This window comes from Lipophrys pholis (assembly GCF_963383615.2).
Source record: "Lipophrys pholis genome assembly, chromosome: 13".
NCBI lineage: Eukaryota > Metazoa > Chordata > Actinopteri > Blenniiformes > Blenniidae > Lipophrys > Lipophrys pholis.
Window position 1 is genome coordinate 1,521,788 of NC_137632.1, and position 26,175 is coordinate 1,547,962.

The following is a 26,175-nucleotide window of genomic DNA, read 5'->3' on the forward strand; positions in this document are numbered from 1 at the left end:
ACATGTATAACTCTACTTTGTATGGGTCTATGAGCGCAGTCGCAGTGTGGATGCGGCACCTCGTATCTCGTCTTTCCGTCGGTTGAGAGGTTCCTTCAGGTTCCCCCAGGACCAGGACCAGGACCAGGACCTAGTTTAGCACCAGGAACCACCAGGGAGGGTTCGAATGGAGACCATGGCCCAGCACGAGAGCAGAGCTGACCGGATCTCAGGATGACAGCATGTCGGTCTCTGCTGCTCTGCTCCTCGGCCTCGCCTCCTCCTGCCTTCCCCGTCCCGCTGGTAGGAAGCAGCTCGACCCTCCTTCTTTCTTCTTACAGGGATGTGCTGACCAGTCGGACAGTAAAAGAAAAGCCCGTGATGGAATCAGGAATGGTTTAAAACAGCTCCACAAATCGAAAGTGGACGCCATGTTGATTCCTCCTCAAACTATTAGACAAGAGTGACATGTCACTCTTTATCACAGCAATCTGAACTCCTTGATCAGGGAGAGTGTGATCCAGCAGGTCACACTCAAATCTTTCAAAACAAAAGATCTAGTTTCACTGTAGTGACAGTCGATAAAGAATTGAACTTACATTACTGCTCTGCTGAAATACAACTCAGCATGAATCATTTCAGTTTTCAGTGTTTTATTGACTCTTATTAGAGTCAAGTACAGCATAAAAACGAGACATTTCCTATTAAAGAAGTTCCAGGCCTGGGAGGAGATTATAACAAGCATTTGGTTTCAAGAGCTTGTGACACTAAAAATAGCGATAAAAACAATCAAAGTATTCACATAATAGAACGTTTTTGTCATGCTGCTGTCATCCACTAGTAAATGCAAAAGCCAGTGATATTAGGTTAAGTTAAGTCAGGTTAAGTTAAGGTTTCTGGTTTCTGAACCGCCGTCATCTTGACTGTGACGTCACAGCGACAACACTCACTGGCAACCAGGCGTCCAAACACAGTGATGGACGCTCAGCAGAGCAAGGAAGAGAAATACTTTGACTTTTCAGAATGTTCAGCAAGAATACTGTTTATAGAAGAAGAGTATGGTACTGCTGTTGTACCAGAACCTCAGTCCTCACCTGATTTTGTCTTTGTCTTTTCCAGTTACTTTTTGTCATTACATTAACTGGACGAGTCAGGCCGTCTGGAAAAGACGGGGGTCTGTCTGTTCAGGGGGACTAGTGCATACCTGATCACATGATTCCTGCTTGCAGTGGCTCTGTAGTAGCAGGAAGTAGACACATATGCAGGTTTATTTGAAGTAAAGGAGAGAAAGTTAACTATGACGGAGGAGTTGAGGAGAGGCTACTCCAGAGCCACTGTACGCCGGCCTTAGTCACACAGCCAATATATGTTTCCTCTCAAGTCCCAAATGTCGTCACTCGTTCATCAGTAAACCCAGAAATATAAATACGACAGAGTGGACACGCCCACAATACATCAAAAACCAACATAACCAGCGGATTCTTTATCAAACTAAATACTTTTGTTACCAAAACAAAGAAATTATATTTTCAATATTGTACAAGAAATGTGTAAAAGGAGAAATCAATTGAATACTTCAAACTTATTCTTAATGCAACAGTGCCATCTATTGGCATGAACACAAATTGCTCAACACGACGTCCTTCAAGCAGGAATCATGTGATCAGGTATGGACTAGTCCCCCTGAACAGACAGACCCCCCACAGTCCTGCTGATTTGCTTTGTATTGCTTCTGTCTTTTCCAGACGCTGGACTCGTCCAGTAAATGTAATGAGAAAAAGTAACTGGAAAAGACAAAGACAAAACAGGACCAGCATTGACAAAATGGAATAAGCAAAGACAAGATAGAAAAAGAATATGAGCACCTTTGTATATTTTTTGTATTATTGATTCTCTTTATATTTTCCACATTTATTTCCTTTTAATTTTGGCACTCCTGTGATTCCATATTTGTCCAATAAAGATGGTTGAAAAGGTGATTATTGACTATAGGTGAATGAATAGAGATATTATGGAGGCATTTCTTAGTTGTTTGACAATCGGTAGTGATTGTGAAATGTTGTTAATGAGTGATGGTAAAGAAGCATAAAACCAAGCAGGGAGTGAGTATGGACTGCTCCAGAAAGCTATGTTTGACAATGTTAACAATTCTACCGGCAAAATATTCATTACAAACTAAGAAATGTGTTTCTATGAAGTTTGAATGTGTCGATAAGTTATCCCACAAAGCAAAAAAATATGGTTCTCATCTCAGCCAATTAGATGTGTTTGTTCTGCAGTGTGTTAGTTAAAAACATAATTTTTATTCAGTCAATTAAAACTTGTAATTACAGCATTAAAAGACTTGATCGTGATGACTGAGCATGTTTGCTTACGGTTTTCTTTCAGCTGGAGGACCACTGGTGCCCCCCCACAATGTGAGGATGATCACTATGAACACCCGCTACACGCTGAGCTGGGACTATGATGCCAGTGTGGAAGAGCCCGTCACCTTTACATCACAATATCTTTCGTAAGTGTTTGGAAGTGTCATTCAGACAATGTCCAGGAGCGTCAGAACTGACTGGCTGCACAAAGACTCATGTTTCTTTGGCTCAGGTTTTCAACTCTTATGAATAATTAATGTCTCATGCAACATTATTGTTGTGACATTTTTTAATAACTTTAACATCCATGTAGCATGTTACTGCAGTTTTTCTCCTGATGAGGATTCATGGTGAAAATTGTGACTTTCCCTCAAAAGGCACATCTGAACTTTGACGTGTCGGGTCTAACAGACCTGCAGTGTGATGCTGACGGGCCGCCTGCTGACAGACGGGCCGCCTGCTGACAGACGGGCCGCCTGCTGACAGACGGGCCGCCTGCTGACAGACGGGCCGCCTGCTGACAGACGGGCCGCCTGCTGACAGACGGGCCGCCTGCTGACAGACGGGCCGCTTGCTCATTTGCATCCCAACAGTGACTTTAACCTTATTTGGGGTGGGGGCTCTGTGGAGGGCTCTGTGGGGGGCTCTGTGGGGGGCTCTGTGGGGGGCTCTGTGAGCCACAGAATTAGACATTTTGGACACTTAGATGTAATAGTTAGCCGACATTTCCACCACACTCCGACACATCAAACCTCAACATGCACCACATCCCACCGTGTGTGGGATTGTGAGGACCTGGTCAAGGCTGCTTGCAGCATTAACTTTGATTAACCTTTATTTTCCCAGGTAGGTTAGTTTAAAGCTGCTTCTTGTTTTCAATAACGACCTGGTCGAGAGGCAGCTTACAAGATTTCGACTTTTCCTACTCAAAGCACATTTTATGTGAAAAGTGTAGTTCCTAATACAGAACCCTGTGGAACTATATGTTTAACTTTAATCTGAACTGAAGAATCATTAACATGAAGTGGAATCTGTCAGGGTAGAGTGCACTTTTCAAAGTTAGCTAAGCTTTTCGATATTTGAAGATTTTATCTCTGATTCATTTCATGGTCGCTGCCCGTGTTAAATGTCTGGGCAGTAGCAGTACTTTAGGTACTGTACTTGTGGGGCTGGCCACTGTGGTCACTCGTGTGAGATTTTGACGAGCACAATGTCCAGTTTCAAGCTTGAAAAGTCAGACTCTCCACCAGCCCTGGGGGGAACTGCTGTGACCTGTTCAACGCACCAAATTAGCTGCACATCCGTGGCGTGCCACGGTGGCGCCCAGCTGAAATGACCGTTAATTTTACTTTAATTTCCCATTGTGTGACAGACAATCAGATTTGTGATAACTCCACCCGATTCTGCCTGACTGGCATGCTCTGCACAGGGTGTGTGTGGTCCACACATCGTGGCAATGAGACCAGTCACTTGGTTGCTCTGTAACTCGGGTGCATCACCTATATACAGGAAGCGGTCTGGCTTCAGCCAGAATTGCCGTCTATTAAACTGCACAAGTATTTAGCTTTGCAGTTGACTGTGAAATGACTTGATGTCAGGGTCCACAGACAGAACTGAGCCCCCCCGAGTGTGGACAGGCAAACAGCGCCCCCCCCCCCCCCCCCCCCCCCTTGTGTGGGCAGCGTCTCAGCTCCTCCTTCCAGTCACCATCACTGCTCCACATTTTGTCTCTCCAGGAAGTACAAGCTGAACTTAAAGAAGAGTGCAACCTGGACCACGGCCTGCAATGAAACTTCACAATGGTCATGTGACCTCACTGTCTTCAATTTGCACTATCTGGGCATCTATCTGGTTCGAGTACAAGCCAGTGTAAACGGGATGCACTCTGACTGGGTGCAGAAAGAGTTCTGCCCTGATAAAGATGGTAAGACCTGGAAAAACATGTTCTTGGTACGCACACATCCAAGAACATCTGTATTCTTTCATACGGCAACATGTGATAAGGTCAAATACTAACTAAATGTAGGTGTATATAAAATGTTGTATTAGGTCATTGTTGTCATACTGGCAACAATAAAAGCAGAACATGTCAATTGGTTGGTTTGGAATAAAGAGTATTTTCAAAATACAATAGAAATAGCAATTCAAGTGAATATGAAAGAATTCATTCATGCAAATCTGACTTTCTATAATTGATTTCTCCTTTGTTGAAAAGGGAAAGGATGGGAGCAGTATTACACTTTATTGAAAAATACAGAAGGATTGGACATTGCCAGGCTACGAATACTATTAACTTGGGAAACGTGTAACGTACCAAAAAGCCAAAGTCTTTATTTAGCTTGAAATGTCACGAATTACCAAACATCTTTAACACAGTGTGATCCTAACCATCCACAGTTTGTAACATTAAGAGGTTCTGCTAATACCCAACATGGATAATTAAATAAATGCATGCACACTCTGCAGTAGAGATACAGATTCTAACAGAGGTATTTCACAGTCTGTAGTTATTTTACAGAAAAAGATATGATACAGTTTGGTGTGAAAAACAATATATGATAAGTGGAGGCTTTGCATGAAGTGTCAGTATTGCACATTCTAAAATAGATGTGTGTGTGTATAGGACACACTAAACACTGGCATCATCAGACTGTGGTTCACCTACAGGGAAGTACTTCAGCTTCCTTCAAGTGTTTGGAAACAAAATAGGAGCTCTGTGTTGACTCCTGTGGAGACCCAACCAATATGGAGGGGACGATGGTCGCCAGCACGGTATGAAGCGTCCACGTATATTGTGTCTACCCGGTATGTCCGAATTGTCCCTCCTCTCTCCTTATCTATAGACTTTTCCTTCACCCAGGAAGTGTTTGGTGTGGCGGCCATGAATTCTCAATCAGCTAAGGAAAGGGGGCTCGTTGCTTCCTTTAGAACCTCCTTTAGCCTAGGAACCACTGATGGTTCCTTCAGAACCTCCTTTAGCTTAGGAACCACTGATGCTTCCTTTAGAGCCTCCTTTAGCCTAGGAACCACTGATGCTTCCTTTAGCAAGGGAACATTTAAAGGAACCTGCTCATCGGAGCGTTCAGGGAAACTCAGGATGACTGAAAAAGGAGCAGATCATGTAAGTTACCAAAGCAATAATCTGCCTAGAACAACTTGAAATCATCTAGAACCCAAATGAACTTTTTGTAGTTCATTTTCTGAAACTTGTAGTTCTTTCTCCACCATGGCAGACGTCACTAACTTGAGCCGCCGTCGCATTATTATGACGTCATTAAGTGAAAGTGTGTCCAACTGCCACACTAACATGATCACCTTTCACTAACTCCTTTAGGAAGCCTCCTAACACCTTTCACTAACTCCTTTAGGAAGCCTCCTAACACCGTGGATGACATCACAAGGTTAAGGTTAAGTCGATAGATATGGAGATGGGAGGGACAATTTGGACGTACCCCTGGTCTGGCGACAAGCATGTAGGAGGCCATCTTGACAAATCTAGTTGATTTTCAGCTTTAAAACCCTCAATTAAATTTTTTTCTTTGTTTAAGCTCAAAAAATCTTGGCACATTTGCCAGGATGACTCCTGCTCAATACCCTCTGGGTTTGTTTTGGAACATAGTTTCCTGCATAGTAATGATGGCACATTTGGCTACCGTCTAAAATCGGAGATTTAGATGTTAAACAGAGCAAACCCAGAGGAACTCTATGGGAATTTGTGTTGAGCTCGGATTTGAAAATACTGGAAGTACACAGAAGTTGTAGTCCGACAGAGATGATTTAAATTAGTCTCGTGCTGCTTGAGAAGCCTGATCAATGGTGTCAAATTCTTACATAAACTGATACAATTAAAGGAAAATGTGTTTATAAGTCTTCATTGAAAATGGCTTCTGTGTCAGGTTCCTGTCTATTGGTAAAGGATGTGGCGTCCTTGTCCTCTTCCGTCCAGCTGCAGTGGGACCTCCAGTTGGAGTGCGACTTGTCCCTGTTGGATCTGACCTGGAGGTCACCATCGTCGACCCCCGTACCACCAACAACAGCTCTATGAGGGACCTTCTTCCCAGACTGTACTACCACATCCGTTACTGGGAATACTTGGAGGAAACATTGGTAAATATCCATCCATCCATCTTATCCGTTCCCGGGTGGTGGGGGTGTCAGTCTGAGCACCGTCACCCAGATCACATTGCACCATTAAGAACCTTTCCTGCGGGTGGAGAGCCCACAGGAAGGTGGCGCCCGGTGGGGGACATGAACCCTCTCCCTTGGGATTGAGAGTCTCATGCTCTACCTACTGAGCTGGCTGGGGACATTGGTAAACAGTTAACCCTTTAGTTACACTTGGACCAAATGCTCAGTATTTATCCAAGCTCACAACACTGTTTACATTACAAATATCAGTAACCCTGCTATCACTACAATCCCAATCACTTTCAACTTCCAACAATAAATCCACCAACATAATATTGCGGTGTTCCCTGTTTAAAATAGTCTAGATGCAGGCCTTCCTTGTTAGCTGGCATCTCACGGCTCCTGATACTGGACAGGAAGACGTTTGGTACTTAGAATACATTTACACTGACAGATTGATTTGCTGCCTAAGTCAGATTTGGTTGACTACGTGGTTACAAGTATCTTATCAAGTGACCCATATCTGATTCTCGCCATTACACTGGCCTGCAAAGTCTGAGCCATCATGTGTACATGTAGTCCTGACAAACTTCAGGGTACTTCTGAACCAGGCGCCAACAGCAAAGTCAGAAAACATGTCATTAATGCTAATCTTACAGAGCCTGACAACTTCACCAAACTTTGGATTTTTTGGTAGAGTAGGAAAAGTGCCAAAATTGCATCTTATGCATATGCTACAAATATTTCCTGAGAAGTCATGTGACTTCCCCAGGTGACCACTGTGCTGGATTTTCCTCCTCTCGGATTGGGTTAGGGTTAGGGTTCTCATTTCCTGACTGCAGATTCACTAAACGACAATATAGCCTTGATGGTGGCAGATTTGATGGTGGCAGAGACGCAATGTTAATTTAATCTGATCATCCAAGTTACACGGCAGTCTTATTGTCTCATATTTTATTTCCACATACAAATGAGGCCTGTATCCAGTCTGAGAATATCCGAATGCATGCCCTTTCCATCTTTTCCTAAAGCAGATCCAGTCTGTACCGCATCAGAGCAAATGATCGTAATTGGCTCACATTACACTGACAGCTTAAATGCAGCCTTGGGGACCACATGTGTTTAATAAGAACTGTTCAACGCATAACTGGAATGTATTGATCTGTATCTGTATTGTCTATCAGATACCTTGGAGGCACCAGCTATTGAATAGGAAATGAGAGCCAATTCACTTATTCTCCTGATATAAACTAAGTTATTCATTTGGAATTTTAAATAATAGTTATATTCATTACAATTACCAAAGTTAACAGTAAAGTTTGGAGTTCTTGACACAGACGAGGTTGACAGTTCAGTCACCTTTGTGTACATTAATGACAGCAAGGGAGATTCCAAAAATTATATTTATTAACTATGAAAAAAACACAGATTCTAACTACCTATATTAGGGCTTGGCGAATATACTCAATGTATCCCGGCTTGTTCTCAGTGCGATATAGAAAATGACTATATTGTCAATATTCCAGTGTCCCTGTAGCTTTTAGCAGGAGGCATTAAACTGTCAGTGGTTTGGATTGAAGAAGGAAGACGTTGAACAGTGTTGTACAAAAGGTCGCAGCACAACAAATGTATATCGCCTTATAGAAATCCACCCACTAGAAAATGAAGTGTGTCTGAAACTACAACATGGTCCCCGCTAGTGTGGCGGGAAAGTCCGGATTCAGAAAACTCATCAACACACTTGACCCAAGATATAATCTGCCTGGTTGCAAACCTCCTGCACAGAAAGCGCTACGAGGATTGTTTACTCAAGTTAGAGAAGAAAAGAACAAAATCATAATTTCCTGATTGTGCAGTTTAATAAATACTGTTTTGTCAACATTCACTTTGTTGTGATTCCCCCTCTTTGCATCCAAGTTAAACATTAGCATATATTAATTAGGGATGCACCCATCCATGTTTTTTCACTTTGAGGCTGTAATAAATTCCTCTCTACAGTAAAGTATGAAATGTGCTGATGTATACACGTATTCTCCCAAAAGACAACTTGAGGTTAGTATCAGGTCAGAAAAGGACAAAGTATTTTTGTTCCATGTGGACAATGTGGGGGTCTGCGTGACGTCATCATCTCATAATAAACTAGTTCTATCTTTCAAACCTCAGAATGACTTTATTAATCCCTGGGGAAATTCTTGAGCAAGGCAGCAGCAACAGCAGTGTTTCCAGCTCGAACACAGAACAAATGATTGGGACTATTTTCAGGGAGTTTAGCGTGGAGTAGGACGCAGCTTCACGGAGGTGTGAATTGCCTGCTGACAGCCTGGAGGAGCTGCTGTTCATTGTTTTGATGTCAGTGCTGTTCTCCTCCGAGAGCTGGAGTTTGAAAACGCTGACGTCTGGCTGCAGAGCGCCGCCCTGCTGGACTACGGCTTTGCAAATATTGCACGTTGCTGTGTTGCTTTGCTAACATTGCACGGTGCTGTGTTGCTTTGTGGTGTTTTGAGCGTAAATTACATCCAAACAGCAACATGTTGCCATGAAAAGTTCGATAGCACAGTGCTACTTCCCTAGCCTGCTCGCTGGCTGCAAACTGTGGAATGGAGCAGGAGCAGGGAAACACTGTGGAGTCATTTCAGTAACAGTAAAACAAAGGCTTCATGGATCGTAAATTTTCGATCTGTAAATTACATTGGTATTGGTACCGGATCCCGATACTGGATCGGATCGGCCCAATCCCTAATATAATGTAGTGTGAACAAGAATGATTTAATGTAGACATAGAATCGTCATACTAGTATGATTGATTCATCAAAAGTGTTGATTTCAGGCTAAGGCAAAATATGGAGATATATATGGTCTATTGTGATATAGCCTAAGAATATTGAGATTTTGATAAAATGCTGCATCGCCCAGCCTTAACCTATATACAGCTTGGTGTGTGTGGGTGTGTGTGGGTGTGTGTAGGTGTGTGTGGACTATGAGGCGAGAGCGCTAACCACTGCGCCATCGTTCGGCCCCCTGTGAATAGTGGCATATAGTAAACACAAAGGGCGAAATCTCAAATACATGTTTCCATGTGGTAATAACAAAAATTGCCCTGTCGATAACATTAGTTGCCACACATTGGTAAATAGAATTTACAATATATGAACCTCCAGACCATCCGGAGAGCATAAAATGTGTTGTTCTATAAAACTCCTGACCAGTTAAAACACAGTGTGTATGTTTTAACACTTTAAAACTGAGTTTGTTCAATTAGATAACTCTTGTGAAGCAAGAAGTGAATCTGGATATTTTAAATCTGAATCTGAATGGTCTATTTTAAAATTGAATCTATTGGTTTGAGTGTGAATCCCAATAACATCGAAACTGTATTTAATTCAATTGAAACTCTCTAATTCATTGTCACTTTTCAGTTTCACTTCTCTCCTTTCACATAACATTTTTGCATTCAATGTTTTGTGCCACAAACCCGGACCTAGCGTCAGGCAAAACTAGTCGAATGCAGATGGACAAGGTTGATTTTATGACAGCAACGTGCTTTACGTTCTTTACCTGGTGTAAACACCTCCGATAGTAGAATTGATTGGAAATACGATGTGTGGACTGGTGAACTGGCCAGCTGGCATACCGGGACTAATCCTGACAGGCTGGCACCGTCACTCCTGGCTCCCCGACTCAGCTCCATTAATTATAGAATGGAAGATCAATCAATAATCCTTCATTTGAGGAGCTACAGTTTCTTTTTTAACATATTGCTGCATTATTATTATTAAGTTTGACAAGGAGACATTTCCGAAGTTGTCAGGTCAGCAACATACTAGTAAAATTTATTGACCAGTGTTAGAACTTCCTATGGACCTGCTGAGCCAAGTGTCCATCTGAACAACAAACCTCCAGGTACAGTCACACAATTAATGACAAAGAGTAATGTTTCAGTTGAGAAGCATTGAAAGAGGAGGACTTGGCTGGTTTGAGTGTTTTGGACCAGAGCAGAGACTGGTGTTATGGATCAACTGATTTCCCGGTTAACTGGTGAGAGAGTTCCTCCGTTGTTCGTTGTTGTGGCCAGTAAGAGCAGATGTTGAAAACCCGACAGGAATCCACCGATGGGCCTGTGAGCACAGGTTACAATAAAGTTTAGAAGTGCCAAACCTTTTCTGAGTCTTATTTTAACATCTGCTGTTACTAGCAGCAAACAGAAGCTAAAGGAAGTCAGTTAACAGGGAAAGCCGTTAATCCAGTACACCGGCTGCCAGGGCCTGGGACTGATGGTTTCGGCCCACCGGGATTTGTCCAGGTATGCTAGCTGGCCAGTTCACCACTGGACATGTTGGAGGTGTTTTTACGCCAGATAAAGAACAAAAAGCACATTGCTGTCATAAAATCAACCTTGTCAATCTGCTTTCGACTAGTTGTGCCTGACGCCAGGTCTGGAAAACATTAAATCGAAAGACTGAATTTGACTGGAGAGAAGTGAGAATGAATTAGTAGAGCTACTCACTTTAGTCGTACTAAAGTGATGTACAACTTAAAGTAACAAACATTACCACAAGAGGCCATTGTGTTTTCTTGTGAAATCAATTTATTGCAATATCACAGTGTGTGTGTGTGTGTGTGTGTGTGTGTGTGTGTGTGTGTGTGTGTGTGTGTGTGTGTGTGTGTGTGTGTGTGTGTGTGTGTGTGTGTGTGTGTGTGTGTGTGTGTGTGTGTGTGTGTGTGTGTGTGTGTGTGTGTGTGTGTGTGTGTGTGTGTGTGTGTGTGTGTGTGTGTGTGTGTGTGTGTGTGTGTGTGTGTGTGTGTGTGTGTGTGTGTGTGTGTGTGTGTGTAATGTTTGGTTTAGTGGAACAATGGCTGCAATGAAAGTGATTCCTTTGTGTGTTCAGGGCTCAGTGTTAAGCAGCTCGGCCAACATGGTGACTCTACCGAACCTGAAGGCCTGGACCCGTTATTGCGTGAGCGTTCAATCACGCTGTGACTTCTACCAGAAGAGCAGCAATTTCACCGCACCGCACTGCATGCAGACCAAAGGTACTCAACAACACCTTGTCTTTGTAAAGGAAGGGTACTTCAAAAGTCGACCGTTTGCTTTTGGAAAACGTCACAATTGCTAAGAAGTAGTGATGCACTGATACCGATACCAGCATCAGACTAGAAAGTATAGTCACAATGTTTTGAGATTCATTAACATAGAACTACCAAAATATATATGAAAAACAACAATGTGAAGGACTTGGCAGTGTGCACAGGCACACTAGAAAGTCACCATTTCATTTCTTTGTTGGGATGTTGTGCCACCTCAGAATATGACCTCAGTTTTGCCATGTGGCTGATATTTGAAGATGATCTTAACGGCCTGAATAAAATGGCAGCTGACGCAGCCAATCAATATGTACAAGATGACCACCTTAAAAGATTAACTGAAAAGCGAGATGTGTAGCCTCTGCAGCCCCCGCTGTGTTTAGAAGGAATGTACTTCTACTTCCTGTACTGTAGACCTGAGACAGAGCAGCTGGACTGTAGACCTGGGACAGTGCGGCCGGTCTGTAGACCTGAGACAGACCTGGGACAGAGCAACCGGTCTGGAGACCTGAGACAGAGCGACTGGTCTGCGAACCTGAGACAGACCTGAGACAGAGCGACTGGTCTGCGAACCTGAGACAGAGCTGAGACAGAGCTGAGACAGAGCGACTGGTCTGTAGAGCTGAGACAGAGCGACTGGTCTGCGAACCTGAGACAGAGCTGAGACAGACCTGAGACAGAGCGACTGGTCTGTAGAGCTGAGACAGAGCGACTGGTCTGCGAACCTGAGACAGACCTGAGACAGAGCGACTGGTCTGCGAACCTGAGACAGAGCTGAGACAGACCTGAGACAGAGCGACTGGTCTGTGAACCTGAGACAGACCTGAGACAGAGCGACTGGTGCTCCAGCTTCAGCTACTGGTCCGATTCTTCTGTGCAGAAAAGTAAACTCCCTGGGTGGTGTTCAAAGGGTCCAACAGGGTCCAACAGGGCGGAATAAGAGGCTGAACCAACCAAAGCAGTTAGCTCACAGTGCAATGAGGTGAACTGACAGAGCTCATCAAGGTCTGTGTCTGTGTCTGTTTCTCACCTGGACAGGTGCTGTTCCCTGGTGGCAGATCATCATGTTCTTCCTTGGCTCTCTGATGATCTGCTTTCTATTGGTCATGGTTTTACTCTACAGCTTGTTTTTCATCTGCAAAACCTTCAAAGCCACATGGTACCCCGCCAACAGGCTGCCCGCACACTTCCAGCAGGTACGTAGCAGTACAGCATGTCATACAGAACACACATCAACGCAGCAACAAGATAGATCCTGAGCTCAAAGATCAAGGACTGTTTCTACGTATACAATAGGCCTATTTCTCTGGTATATTGTTCACAGATGAGTTTATTTCTGGTTTAGTGAGCATTTGTACTGAGCTGAGATAAGCATCCTGCACACAGGTGTGCAGTGATCCTGCTGCCAAATTCTCGTCTGGATATTTTTCTTCAGTGTAGTTGACATTTTCTCAACTGGCCATTTTATTTTGTCTTTGCACAGCTGAATTCCAAAAGGAATAAGATCCAGGCCATGCAGTGCAGATGATGAAAGATATTCTACTCATGTACAAGTACAATTAATTTGATAAAATTTTACTCAAGTGCAAGTAAAAGTACTCGTCTAGAAGTGTACTCTAGTCCAACTAAAAAGTAGCTCATATAAGATGTATGAGTAAAAGTTACTGAATTACTTTTTGACAGGAAGGAAATTGGTCTCCTGAGGAGTAGAAAGACAACGGTATATAAACCTGTAAGTAGTTGTTCTTGATGAAAGGAACAACTTTACAAATGAAAGTGCAACAGAAGTGAAACTGTAAATGTAGAACTCAGAATGGTGACGGTCACAAGCTGTGACTTTCCCTGAAGGACCAAAGACCGGCTATGATGTTCCGTCACCCCTCTGTTGAGGTACCGAGCACAGAGGAATGGGTCTGTGAGGAGGGGCTGCAGCGCAGCCGTCTGCTGATTGGTAGTGACGATCGTCACTCTTGACTTGACCACAATATTTAAATATTTCATTGACCATAAACCCTCCCGTTGTTGTTTACGTACGCCGCTTTGCGCTCACGGGTTGTTTTCTTAACTGGGTTTATTGAAACGTTGGTCGTTCAACCAGGTGCAGATGCTCTTCTCAGTGACAGGAGAGGCAGAGCTTCAGCAGGAGCTGGGCGCTGCTGTTTACAATGAGAATGCTTATGCTGTGTCACAGAGAACGAGGCTCAAGACTTTACTCGGACTGCCGCGGAGCTGCGGCCGGAGGAAGCCGGCCACCGCTCTTGCACCCAACACGTCCCCGTGTTGTTCACAACCCCGCCTTTTAACCATACTGTCTGCGGTGGGACCGCACCGCAGGGTGTGCTTTGCTGTACCGTATCCTACCGCCCCGCCCCGCTGTGGCACGTACTGCGCCGTGGGACCGCGTTTATACATAAACATCGTCACCATGTTTTAAGACCAAACTACGGCATTATGTGAAATAAGCGGTGTCTACCTGTCCAATGATAGTGGAGCAGTCGCTGAGCAACTGCAAGAACTGAACTGTTGTGCTGCAATGCATCATGGGAGTTCGGGTTGTTGGGATTTAAATGCCATTATTTGGGGTTATGAATGAATGAAGGATTTATTTCGGTTACAGTCTCGGTGCAAAAGTTGAATTGTGTGCATTCAGTTTATAGTGCTTTGAAGTTCATGCACACGTTTTTTGTTTTCCTTTTAACAATATATGGAGCCGACATGGGTCGAGGCAGAAGCTTATTTTTGCCTATCCCTTAAAAACCATTAAGTTACCCAGGACAACTGTGATACAAGATTTAAAAAAAAATAAATAAATCATAACAGAAGTAATACAAAAGAGAAAAATAAAACAAAATGCAACAGAAGGCATTTTTCATTGGAACCATTAATGTTTTTTTGAAGCACAACAAAGATTTACACAATTTTAAGTTGTTGCTAAGTCCATTCCATAAAATGTCCCCCAGAAAGGAAACACATCTGTATTTAACATTGGTTCTCGCACTACCTCTTTTGAATACACACAATCCTCGTCAATAATAATTATTTTCTCTTAATTTAAAAAAGAATACAATATCTATGAATCTTAAGGTGCAAGATTCTATGAATAGTTTCTTAGTGTTTTCCCGATAGGAAGCTTTATTTATTCTAATAATTCTTTTCCAGAGTTTAATGAGGGTCTATATGTCTTCTATATTTATTTACCCAAACCTCAACACAATATGTCATACATGGCATAATATGTGAGAAATACAATAAATGCAAACATTTCTTGTTCAGAAAGTCGCTTGTTTTATAAATAATACCAATACTTTTAGATCAATCTTTTTCCTATATTCTATATGTGGCTTCTAACTGAATTTATCTTCCAGGAATTTGCTCTTATACTCTCTTTCAATTCTTACTCCATTTAGGATTAATTGACTGTCACAATTTGTCCGAGCCCCACCAAACACCATACATTTTGTTTTATTTTCATTTAATGATAACTTATTAATAAACCATTCATATAATGCGATCATCTCCCTTTCTACGATTGTAAACAATTCTTTAGTGTCTGGTCCTGTGGAATACAAAGTTGTATCATCCGCAAATATTATACATTTCAATTTATTAAATATTGTACAGATATCTTTTAAATAAAGTCAAAATAACTGAGGTCCCAATACAGAACCTTGTGGAACACCTCACATTACTTTTTATACTGTGACACTGTATTATTAATTTTTACAAACTGACATCTATTATCTAAGTAACTTCTTCTCCAGTGTAGTGTAACACCTCTTATGTCATAAGGATCCAGTTTCTGCAGAAGTAAGGAGATTAATCATGTCGAATGCTTCACGTAGATCAATAAAAGCACTTACAGAGTATTGTCTCTTATTGTTTCTTGTCTATAGCTGAAGATATATCTTCTATAAATACCATCACTGCTAAGGAAGTTGATCAGTTACTGCTGAACACACATTGATGATCACTCAATAACTCAGGTCTGTAATTTGATAATATATGTTTGCCATCTTTTTTAAAGATTGGGACCACCTTAGCCATTTTCATACTGTCCAGAAAAATACCAGTTTGAAATGATTTGTTGCATATGTAAGTGAATAGTTTAAGGCAGGACACAGTCCGTTACTTCCCTTATACGTGACATATCAATGGTATTATCTTCCGTAGACTTTTTACTCTTAAACTTTCAGACCACTTCTGATACGTCACTCTCACAGACTCCCCCCAGGAACATTGAATGCTGAATGCTGAATCAGAATGATGGTCCACATCCCTAATTGCCTTTGCTAAATTTGGGCCGATATTACAAAAATCACAATTTCTTGAGTATTTTCAATAACTTAATTATTATTTATAAAACATGTTGGAAAGTCATTTTTTGTTTTTATACCATTGAGTACTCTCCAGGTTCCCTATATGTTGTTTTTGTGTTTAAATAGCAATTGATCGTAGTATTCTTTTTTTATAATAGTAATCTCATAATTGATGTCAATTTGGTCTTATAGTTTTTGTACTTGCCCTCCTTATCCTTTTTTCTTTTGTGTGATAAATCCCCTATGGAGCCTATTTTGCTTTTTACAAGCTTTTTTAACCTTCTGTGAACCATGCTTTTCCCTTCTCTTTTGGATTTTGTCTAAGTTATTTTAATGGGCAATGGTGGTCATAAAATAACACAAATATATCTACAAATGCATCATATGATTGGCAGGGAATTGATGTAGATGATGCTAATCAATTGTGATTTATAAGGTCTGTCTTGAATGCCATAATTGAATCTGGTGATTTTATTCTAATCAAATTACTAGTCTGTGTCCTTGTTCCTCCTTTTACCCTTGTTCTCATTTTTAACAGCAAAAACAGGCAAGTGATTACTTCCATCGGTTACTGGTAATTCACTTGTTATTTTCATCTCCGTTACATTCGTAAAAATATTATCAATCAGTGTTGCAGCATCTTTGGCTATTCTGCTAGATTTTATATTTAACGGATGAAAACTCCAGCTAAACATGATATTAACAAATTCTGCTGTTTTCATATGATCATTTGTTTTCAATAAATCAATGTTGAAGTCACCACAAACCAAAATATTCTTATCACATTCTTTTTCATATATTTCACAAATCTTATTCTTGAACTGATCAATACACGACCCTGGTGTCAATTACACCAATTACCACTTTTATTTCTCGATCTTTCAACCTCAATTTCAATGGTTATACATTCCATTAAATTATTATTAGCCATGGTCATATTACCAATGACTCCATTTTAAAGGCTGCATCACAAAAAGGGCAACATCCCCTCCCCTTATATTGTCTCTGTTTTGCCAAAACATTTCATAATCTTCTAATGATTAGAAGATTATGAAATGATGGACTAGATGGATGGATTAGACTCAAATCCATCCTCTAGATCTTTGTCAGTCAACCAAGTCTCTGAAATTGTAAATTTGTGTTGAAGCTGTTGTGATCTTTAATTTTGGAGAAGTTACAGTACAGACTCCTACTATTAATAATCTGAAGATAAGTTTAATTCCAGTGTGACACTGGAGGGTCTTCAGAGTTCATGCCAGTATTCTGGTAGAAGTGGGTCTCTGGATCAATGTCATTCTCTATTTCAGAGATCCAATGTATCTATCTAGTCTTGAAAGTCAAAGGATTTCAAATGTTCCATATTTGTCAGTCGCCAGCAGTATTTCTGAATATCTATGCGTCATAGCGAAAAATATTTGACATTCCTTCATTGTTCCATCTCTCCATATTGTGATCCATGCTTTTTATTTGTATTGGTCCAGCTCTTTAATGTCCCTGACTGTTCTGGTGTGCCATTTCGTCCAATCATTATTTAGCAGTTTCTTGTCCAAGTGTCTTGAATCTGCTTCTCCTTTTTCAGGATTCTATTGCCTTGCAATTTCACAATTTCTCTTAGTCAGATGTTCATTTACATAAACCCTTGAGCTTTTTCCCCTGCCTTAACACAGTGTTTTGTATTTAATCTAGTGTTGATGTTGGACCTGTTGTCTCTCCTTTTGGGGTAAAGTGTGGCAAGCAGCTATAGTCTGACTGTCTTTGCTGCTGAAGAAGTTGATGACCATTGTGTTTGTTCATCTCACCCTCCCTGTCACCTGCTGTGAATGGTGAATGGACTTCACTTATATACTTGTGAGCAGCCCCCAAAGCGCTTTACATGATTCATCACATACCTTCACACAGCATTGGAGGTTGCAGCCATGTTGTCACTCCAATGGGAGCAGTTTGGGGTTCAGTGTCTTTCCCAAGGCAGAGATGCGAATCGAACCTGCAACCTTCTGATTGGGAGACGGCCGCACTACCAACAAGTCCAGATATCACTAGGTCCTCCCTCCTTGCCTTCTGCTCCAGATCGTCCACTCTTCTTTCCAGTTCTTCAATTTTTTGGTCTCTTTCTTTGATCACAGCCTTCAGCTGTTTCACATCTCCAGAAGACCTTACTCAGCTCCTCTGACATGAAGTTCAATGATATCTGTTTTGTAGTGTTGTTAGTGGTTGTGTTGTGGTTTACTTGGTGTCATTAGTTAGTTGGTTTAGTTTACTGTAGCGTAGTAATTATTATTTTGCAACCATGAGTCAAAAGTGTTGTATAATCTTCTCCTGCTACGGTGTTCCTGTTTGGATGTGTCAAAATAAAAGCCTGTGCCATTAACTGTTGGCATGATGGAAGTGCTTACTCACCGTCAAAGGTCTTCTATGTCGCTTGATACATCAGTACTCGGGATGCTCCGATCAGGATCACCGATCCTGATCAGCCAAAGAGCCGATCGCTGCCGATCATCGATACCGATCACATGGATTGGCTGTACATTTTTCAATTTAGTTATGATGAGTGCTACCGACTAGATGATTTTGAAAAAAGGAACCATAAAGTCGCCTTAATTTAGACAAAAGCATGTTTTTACTTATTCAAGAGAAAAAAATACAAAAAACTTGCAGGCACAATTCAGTCAAATAACAACTGAAAAACACTTAGAATGACCTGATATCAGTAACACAATCTGTAACAGATTGAAAACATTAAGGCTCTCAACAGGCTACATACATAGTGCAGAAAATCAAATAAATAAAAGGCAATATATCTCACAACACTGCCTAAATCAAATAATGTCAAGTAACAAAGGATATATCCGAAGTCAAATGCAGGTTGCATTCAAATAAACTATAAGTTACTGAATCAAAAATACCCGAGAACATGGCTTAAGAAACTCTGTTGTGCATTGTGAAAGAAAAACAACAACTTAGTGCTTACCTTTCCTATAATTTACAAAAGAAATATAATGGGTCTGTTGCTTCGCATGTAAAATAAAATAACCCATTTGTCACTTAAACAACATAAATATGGTCCTAAATACCGTGAAACAGAAAAATACTAGGGATGTCCCGATCAGATTGGTAGATATCGGATCAGGGCCGATATTGGTGATTTGTAAGTGATCGGGAATCGTCAAATCCAGCCGATCACCCCGCAGATCTAAAAAAACAAAAACACCTTTTCCCGTCAGCTGCCGTAAAGCGAGCCCCGTGTGCGTTCTGCCGTAAACTGAGGTGAGCAGCCTGAAGCCATTGAGAGGATCAACCAGCAGTCTGGAGGGATTTTAAGGTTGATAACCAAACCAGTCCAGCGGCCAGTTGGACTATTTGCTTCACCACAGTCCTGGGAGGTGGAGCACCAGAGCTTCACCACAGTCCTGAGAGGTGAAGCACCAGAGCTTCGTTTAACACAACTAATCTGATAAGACATCTAAAAAGTAAACATGTGGTGGAGTACGCTCAGCAAAGATGACAAAAGATGGACAAAAGATGACGTAATGGCCCCCCTCCTCCCCCCACCGCGGTCCACAACGTCCCCTAATAACCACAACGTCACCTAATAACCACTGTTGGGGCTGAAGATTCCATGAACTCCTCCAGAGGTTTCTCCCCCGAAGGAAAAACACCAGCAACAACGGATAGGCCATAAAACCGCAGGGGAGCGAGCCAGACCAATGAGGATGCTCGAATCCGACCCAAACACCACAGGGGTCCGAAATTCTAGCCTGGGTGAAACTTCTCCTACCAAATCTCTCTGTTTCTCATCTGACTGTCTCTCCTGCCTCAAGATGGTATAGAGAGCACCCAAGAGGAATAAAAGAAACAAGACACCAGCCCGCTGGACGAGCAGGACTCAGTTCGGACTACACCTTCTGTTTCCTCTATTTTTGCCTTTTTGGGGGATTCTGGAGACCAGCTAGCGTCTCCTCTTCTCCAAAATCATCCTCTCAGCTGTCCACTCCTGCAGCTGAAGCCAAGCCTCTGAATTCAGGATGCTGAATTCAGACCCGGTAACAACCAGTTACCAGAACCTCCCAGAACCAACAGAACCACGGACGGTGCTGTCCAGCCAGGAGGGTGAGAGCTTTTGTCTGGGCAGAGATATAGTGTTAGAATGATGTTGTGTTGAAAATGCAATGTGTTGAAAATGTGCCGCTCAGAAGGCCGCAGCATCTCATATGTTTGTGTATGTGTGTTCACGCGCACCAACCAAGTCCAGGACTCTGGTTTTCCACCTCAGAACCAGAGGTCCAAGTGAGCTCCAGGCCCACTGGGAGCTCTGTGTGGAGGAACCAGGGTTCAGAACCGAGCCTCGTCAGAATTCTCTGTCTTTCTCTGTCATTCACCCTCCTCCTTCTACTAACCCTGATCTGCTGGTGATCTGCCTGTCATCCCCCGCAGCTACGACCCCCCTTTCTTGATCAAGATAAAGTCACAGACACACTCAACTGCATGTAACACCTATGTGTTATCTGCTGCAAGGTCAGAGCTGCCTTGATCACAAGAGTTCTAACTGCAGGTCCCGACCTCCACTTAGGACTCCAGTGCTCAGAACCAGGCCAACGGAACCGCCCGTTCGTTACGCCCTCGGTAGACTAACTTGCTCCGAGACCGCCCTCGCGCATGCGCGCTCGACGAATGTCTTGTTTATCTGGCCGCTAAGCAATCGCCATGTCCCCAGAAAGAGCGAGTCAAACGCCTCTAGTGGTCGTGTGGGTCATCGCAATCCCTCTTGACATCCACCTGGTGGACACATCAAGTCATTGCGCTCTCCCTCTGCGTGCCGCCGCACGCCCCTAGTGGTCGTCACAGTCACTGCACTGACCCAGACGTCTGCCTCCACCTGGTGGACGTTCGAGGTCATTACACAACCTCACCTTGACCCGCGGACGTCTGCCTCCACCTGGTGGAAGGTTGAGGTCATCACACCCACTCACAGTCGTCACTCCAGACCCCACACACACACACTCACTCACACTCACACACACACACACACACACACACACACACACACACACACACACACACACACACACACACACACACACACACACACACACACACACACACACACACTCTTTGTACATAGTGTTGCTGTTTAATATATTAGATCTCCATGTTAGGTGTCGTTTGCTACTTGAATGTGTTGATTTATGAAATAATTTCAAATTATTTATGAATTAGTACATTTTGTTAATAAACGCCTGTTAGCTGAATTGAACGCTTCTTGGTGAAAACTGTGTATTTATTGTTGACAATTCACTGGTTTGTAACAGTCTGTGCTCGGATCTCACACCTTCCATTCTATTTAAGATTGTTATATTTTATGCAGAAATATTAACTAACTTAAATAAACTTTTTACAAACGAGACTGATATTTTGGTATTAGCTATTTCCAGTTTATCTGGTGGTGCCCCGATTTATTATTAATAGATAAATAACAAATTTATGCAAATTAATAATTTTTTTATTAATCAATTTTTTTGATAATTTATTCATTTTTTTCCCCTTTTAAGTAATTACTCAATTACTTTAGGAGTTGTTAATGAGTAAATGACCATTTACTTCCATTAATAATTTCAATCTTTCATAAATTACTTCCAGTAATTTATTACTTTCAGTAATCTATTACTTACAGTAATTTAATGCTAATAACCAGCCATAAATCCCAACACCACAACAATCACCTAATAACCACAACAATTAGGGATTACAAGCTCCGGTGGAGCTGCAGAAGCTAGAAGCTCCGGTGGAGCTGCAGAAGCTAGAAGCAGGTGGAGCGGGGCCATAGACCTATAAAACTAGAGTTATATTTAGTGGTTTATGTTTTTATGTGCAGGAGTCTACTTCTAAATCTCTATGTGGTCTGTCTGTCTTCTGCGTTTTTGTTGTGTTTGGTGAGTCACAGCACCCCCTAAAGGCAATTGGGAATTGGGTTCTTCTAATTGGTTTTACTGAATACTGTTTATGTTGTAGTTTTTTATAGTTTATATGTTAGTCAAACTGATTCACTGGGTTTCATTTAAAAAAATTTTTATTTGCCACAAAATGCAGGTGAAGTAGTTTAAGTTAAGATAAATAAGAGAAACAAGACTGCAGAGTGTAACTGGGTTTTTGTTGTTCTGACTGAATAACGTTTAAATAAGTTCTTAAGTCATTCTGAGAAGAATTCTGATTCAATAAGTGAGTTTTACAATAATTTCTAGGTAAACAAAGCTTCTGCCAATAGTGCTTTTAGCTTCAGACATCTTAGTTGTTCCAAAAATACACTATCGAGTATATTTACAATAGTGATGTAAGTATCGGATCGGGAAAGTATCGGTATCGGCCGATACTCAATTCTGAAAAATCGGATCGGTATCGGGGGCAAAAAAGTGTGATCGGGACGTCCCTAAAAATAGCACAAGTGAACTTAGTGTGTTTGCTTTGAACAGGATAAATATGTTAAACAGCATTTGCACATCCAAAATGACTTGTTGAGTCATTGTGGGAAGATTCTTTTTAATTAAGAGGAGCATCTCTGCATTTTCTGTTGTGAGTCTCTTCCTGTGTTCATCCACAATGTGGGATGCAGCGCTGGATAAGTGCTCACTCTCCACACCTGTGCAGGGTGAGCGCTGGATAAGTGCTCACTCTCCACACCTGTGCAGGGTGCAGACAGGTAAGCTCTTGCTACTTTAGCAAGGTCCGGGAATCGTTCCTTATTAGTTTTTCAGTTTGGCAATGGTGATGCAGTCCAAGGGCTGGGCGGCTCTGAGACGTAGATGATCCTCTCTGATGGTGCTGCACTGTCAGTGTGAGCCTGCTGCTGCTGGCTTTCTCCTGCCAGGACTTCACCAAACATTGAAGAGGATCCTGGTCGTGGCGCCCCTGTGCTGTCAGCTCCAGGTTCTTGGTTTCGGTCCCTCTGTCATCAGAACAAAACAGATGTCTACGTTTTGGTCTTGAGTCCTTCCTCAGAATAAAATGTGTCTTTCGTACCTTGAATGGGGGTAAAACATTACGTTAATTTGGCATGAAACTTAACATGCCACTTCAAAATATAACCATTAACTATGTATAAGTAAATGCTTATTTTTCATCATTATTTGATGATAATTTTCTCACCTTGGCACTAATGTCCCTTCTACTGCGTGTGACAGCACTGCACCATGGCTGGCCAGCTGCAGGGTGTGTGCCATACACCCCAAACCTGGATACCCAGCATCTGTCACAGCTTTCACCATGTTTCAGACATTGTCTCTCAGTATCACGTGTACCTTGTCTTTTGGAATGTGCCATGTTTGAAACATTTTCTCAAATGCGGCTGCTAAAGCTACAGCAGTATGGGAGCCTGGGCATGCAGAACAGCTTTTCAAAGTTGAAAATCTGCATCAATCCAGTGAGCTGTTAAACTCAGCATTGACACAGGAGTGACGTAGGACTTAGTCTTGACTGTGATATGAGCGCTCATAAGTACGAGTGTTGCCCATTGTGGGCTGCGTTAACTGCTGCAGTCTTTTTTTCATTGTCTGCTGTGAGCCTCGAAAACTCACAATACTCCGTCAAGTGTTTGTTCTTGAAATGTTGGATCAAGTTTGTTGTGTTGAAGCCTTTTATCATGCAAGGTATTTTTGTCGTTGCATGTGTTGCAGGATGCAAACTTTACATTACTCTCACAGATCTTATCAAATTTCCAAACAGCAGACATGTTTGTTGTTGAGGTTTGGAGCAGTGAAGTAAAGGGAGAGGGGGACACTACTCTGCACACAGAGCCTCTGCTGGCTGCAAAGTATCAGCTACAGGTGACCTACTTCTGTGTTCGCCAATCAACAAACGTCACACGTCCTCTGGTACATGAAAGTTTAACTTTCCCTTAACAGCAGAGGACATAAGGCCCGAGGGCCAAAACCCACCAAGAGGCTCCAGTCTGGTCCCACCAAGCAAGGCGCTTATAGAGGATTTATACAAGGTTTTCCATTGTATTTCGCAGCAGAATGTTTCATTAAAATTGACTTTATGTTGAGATTGTAATCATTTTCAGTACTAACTGTTTGATCTTGCAAAAATATAGATAATTTCATTACACACACTCTGACCACAAGAAAGAAAAACTTTCAAGTGTAACTTTAAAGGTTATTATAGTAATATTTTACCAGTCTGGTCCACTCAAGGTGAAACTGGACTGTATGTGGTCCCTGAAGTACATTAAATCTTATTTAATAATTATTTTGTATATATTTTATATGCATGTATATATGTGTATATATCTTTGAATTGGTTCAGTTATGTGCTTTTAAATAACAATAACATATTGGTGGTCCTACAATTTGTCCCCGTGACCCGTCCCTCTGAAGAGAGGACACCTGTTTTCAGGGGGCCTTTGCATTTTAGCGCATCCCTACTTCAGAGGTTTTACTGTATATCCAAAGCACAACTCTTAATCCATACATTTATTGATTAAATCTGTACTCTGTAACAAACACAATTGTAATTGTAGTACAGTACTTTTATGAAAACATACTCAAGTAAAAGTCCTGAGTTTCAAAATGACTTCAAAAAGTACAAGTACACAAAAAGAGTACTCAATTGCAGTAACGTGAGCAAATGTAATCTGTTACTTTCCCCGTGTGATGCAGTGTAAGAGTTAACAGAATCCATGCCAGTGTTTTACCCGCGTCCCTGTCCTCTTTCACCTTCGTCCCTGTTGTCTTTCTGCCAGTTTCCCCATGACTCTCCTGGTTCTGACGTTCCTCCACTTCTCACCCCGGATTCAGAGTCACTCCTTTATGATAAAGTGCTCATCTGCCCAGAGCCCAGACTCTGGGAACAGGAAGTTCCTCCAGAGAAGGACTTGGCTGACCGACCATCAGACAGCAGGTCACTGATACTATACCTCTGTATGCTTCATATAGAAATCTGTCCATCAATCCAGAAAGCATTATCCTTTTTCTTTCTGCTTTCAGTTGTCAGGTCAGCAGCAGCAGTGGAGACTCTGGAGTATACTCTACAGGAGGCTTTTCTGGCCTCCAGCAGCCTCTTCCAGCGTCCTTGCGTGTCTCTGGGGCCCCGGAGCAGGTGAAGATGCAGGAGATAAAGAGTGAAGCTTCATTTGCAGATGATGATGTTGCCATATGGATATGAAGACACTTTTCCAATGTGTTTGTCTCCCCCTGCCACATGAAGCAAGACAGCCAAATGTCTGAATCAGATGGATGCGCTCGGCACGGAACTGCTGTAGCTGCACTATCTCCAGCTTCTGAAAAGGAACAACTCTCTACTGACTTTGACTTTCATGGATGTTTTCAAAATGTAATAAAGTTTGTGTGATCTTGTAAATATCTTGTTGATACTGATTCAAGCACATTGTGGCTCGTCTTAATCTTGCCTTCATGCTGAGTGATTAAATAAGTCTTTTTTATCTCCTTGCGTCTTCTGTGCTTCTGAAAATAACTTGCAGAAGTATAAATGTACAGAACAACAGATTTATTTAAATATAAAGAAACCCTAACCCTATGCTTGGTTCTTCTTTTTTGGACATTTTCCTGCGATTACTCCCAAGATGAATCGGATGTCTCCAGTAGGTCACTGCATCCATCAGCTTCCTCACTGATCTTCCTCTTCATCCTTCTCCCCACACAGCTCTCAACTCTCCTACATACATGACCAACCCTTCTGCTCTGGTTCTGTCCACCATGAGCTGTACCTCTGATGTCCTCATTGTCCATCCTGTCCATTCTGCCAGGCTCCAGTGACAGTTGTGGCCGGTCTCATTCAGCCCAGCTGGACCTTCTAGTGTAGATCACTGTTCCCTTCTCTTCTGTTGCAGAACAAAACATTTTCACTGAGAGAAAGGTCCGATTTGAACACAATTCAATCATAATCTTTTCTCCATATTCCATAGTGTGCACTATGGTTCAGAGGCAGTGACAAGCAGTCAGGGGAGGCAGTACCTACTATTATGGCAAATTGTCTTCTGCTGTCTTGGAATAAAGAGCTTGTCAAACCTTTGGTCTTCGGGGTGTTTTATTATTGAAGCTTCAAGGCACAAACCACACAGAAAACGGTAAGCTGTCTGCAGGAGAGGGAGCCCACAAAGTGGCGCCTGCATCTCTTAACTACTTTGCAAAGTAAGAGCAGAGAAGTTGGATCCACTCAGTTGGACTGAGTTTTCTAATACACAATAACAGATAGTTCACCTTGACATTCTATGGAAGCAAATATGGCTCAAAAATCAATTTGAAATGTCTTCACAGAAATGCTTTTTCATTTTAGAATTAAGCTGCATTTTTTCA

General features: G+C 42.0%; 1 protein-coding gene across 7 annotated transcripts; it reads left to right on the plus strand.

Moving 5' to 3' along the window:
- On the plus strand, positions 1-25,889 carry LOC308118468 (interferon alpha/beta receptor 1a-like). 7 transcript variants are annotated; one of them, XM_080477898.1, is made up of 10 exons: positions 7-282; positions 2,368-2,491; positions 4,082-4,269; positions 6,292-6,452; positions 11,360-11,504; positions 12,594-12,751; positions 24,603-24,760; positions 24,847-24,958; positions 25,067-25,192; positions 25,523-25,888. In XM_080477898.1, exons 1-10 carry the CDS (start codon positions 222-224, stop codon positions 25,544-25,546), a joined length of 1,257 nt encoding a protein of 418 aa, XP_080334024.1. In that variant the 5' UTR covers positions 7-221; the 3' UTR covers positions 25,547-25,888. The 7 variants fall into 7 exon arrangements, with proteins under 7 accessions (XP_080334027.1, XP_080334024.1, XP_080334028.1 ...); XM_080477901.1 differs by lacking the exon at positions 25,067-25,192 and having other exon boundaries at positions 1-282; positions 25,523-25,889; XM_080477902.1 differs by lacking the exon at positions 25,067-25,192 and having other exon boundaries at positions 24,658-24,760; positions 25,523-25,719.
- The last annotated feature ends 286 nt before the right edge of the window (positions 25,890-26,175 follow it).

Excerpts from the sequence above, each read along its gene's own strand:
- LOC308118468 (XM_080477898.1), top strand. The coding sequence starts at position 222 with ATGTCGGTCTCTGCTGCTCTGCTCCTCGGCCTCGCCTCCTCCTGCCTT. Across the intron at positions 6,453-11,359 it reads AATACTTGGAGGAAACATTG|GGCTCAGTGTTAAGCAGCTC; the intron begins GTAAATATCCAT and ends TTGTGTGTTCAG. Across the intron at positions 24,959-25,066 it reads TCTCTGGGGCCCCGGAGCAG|CAAGACAGCCAAATGTCTGA; the intron begins GTGAAGATGCAG and ends TGCCACATGAAG.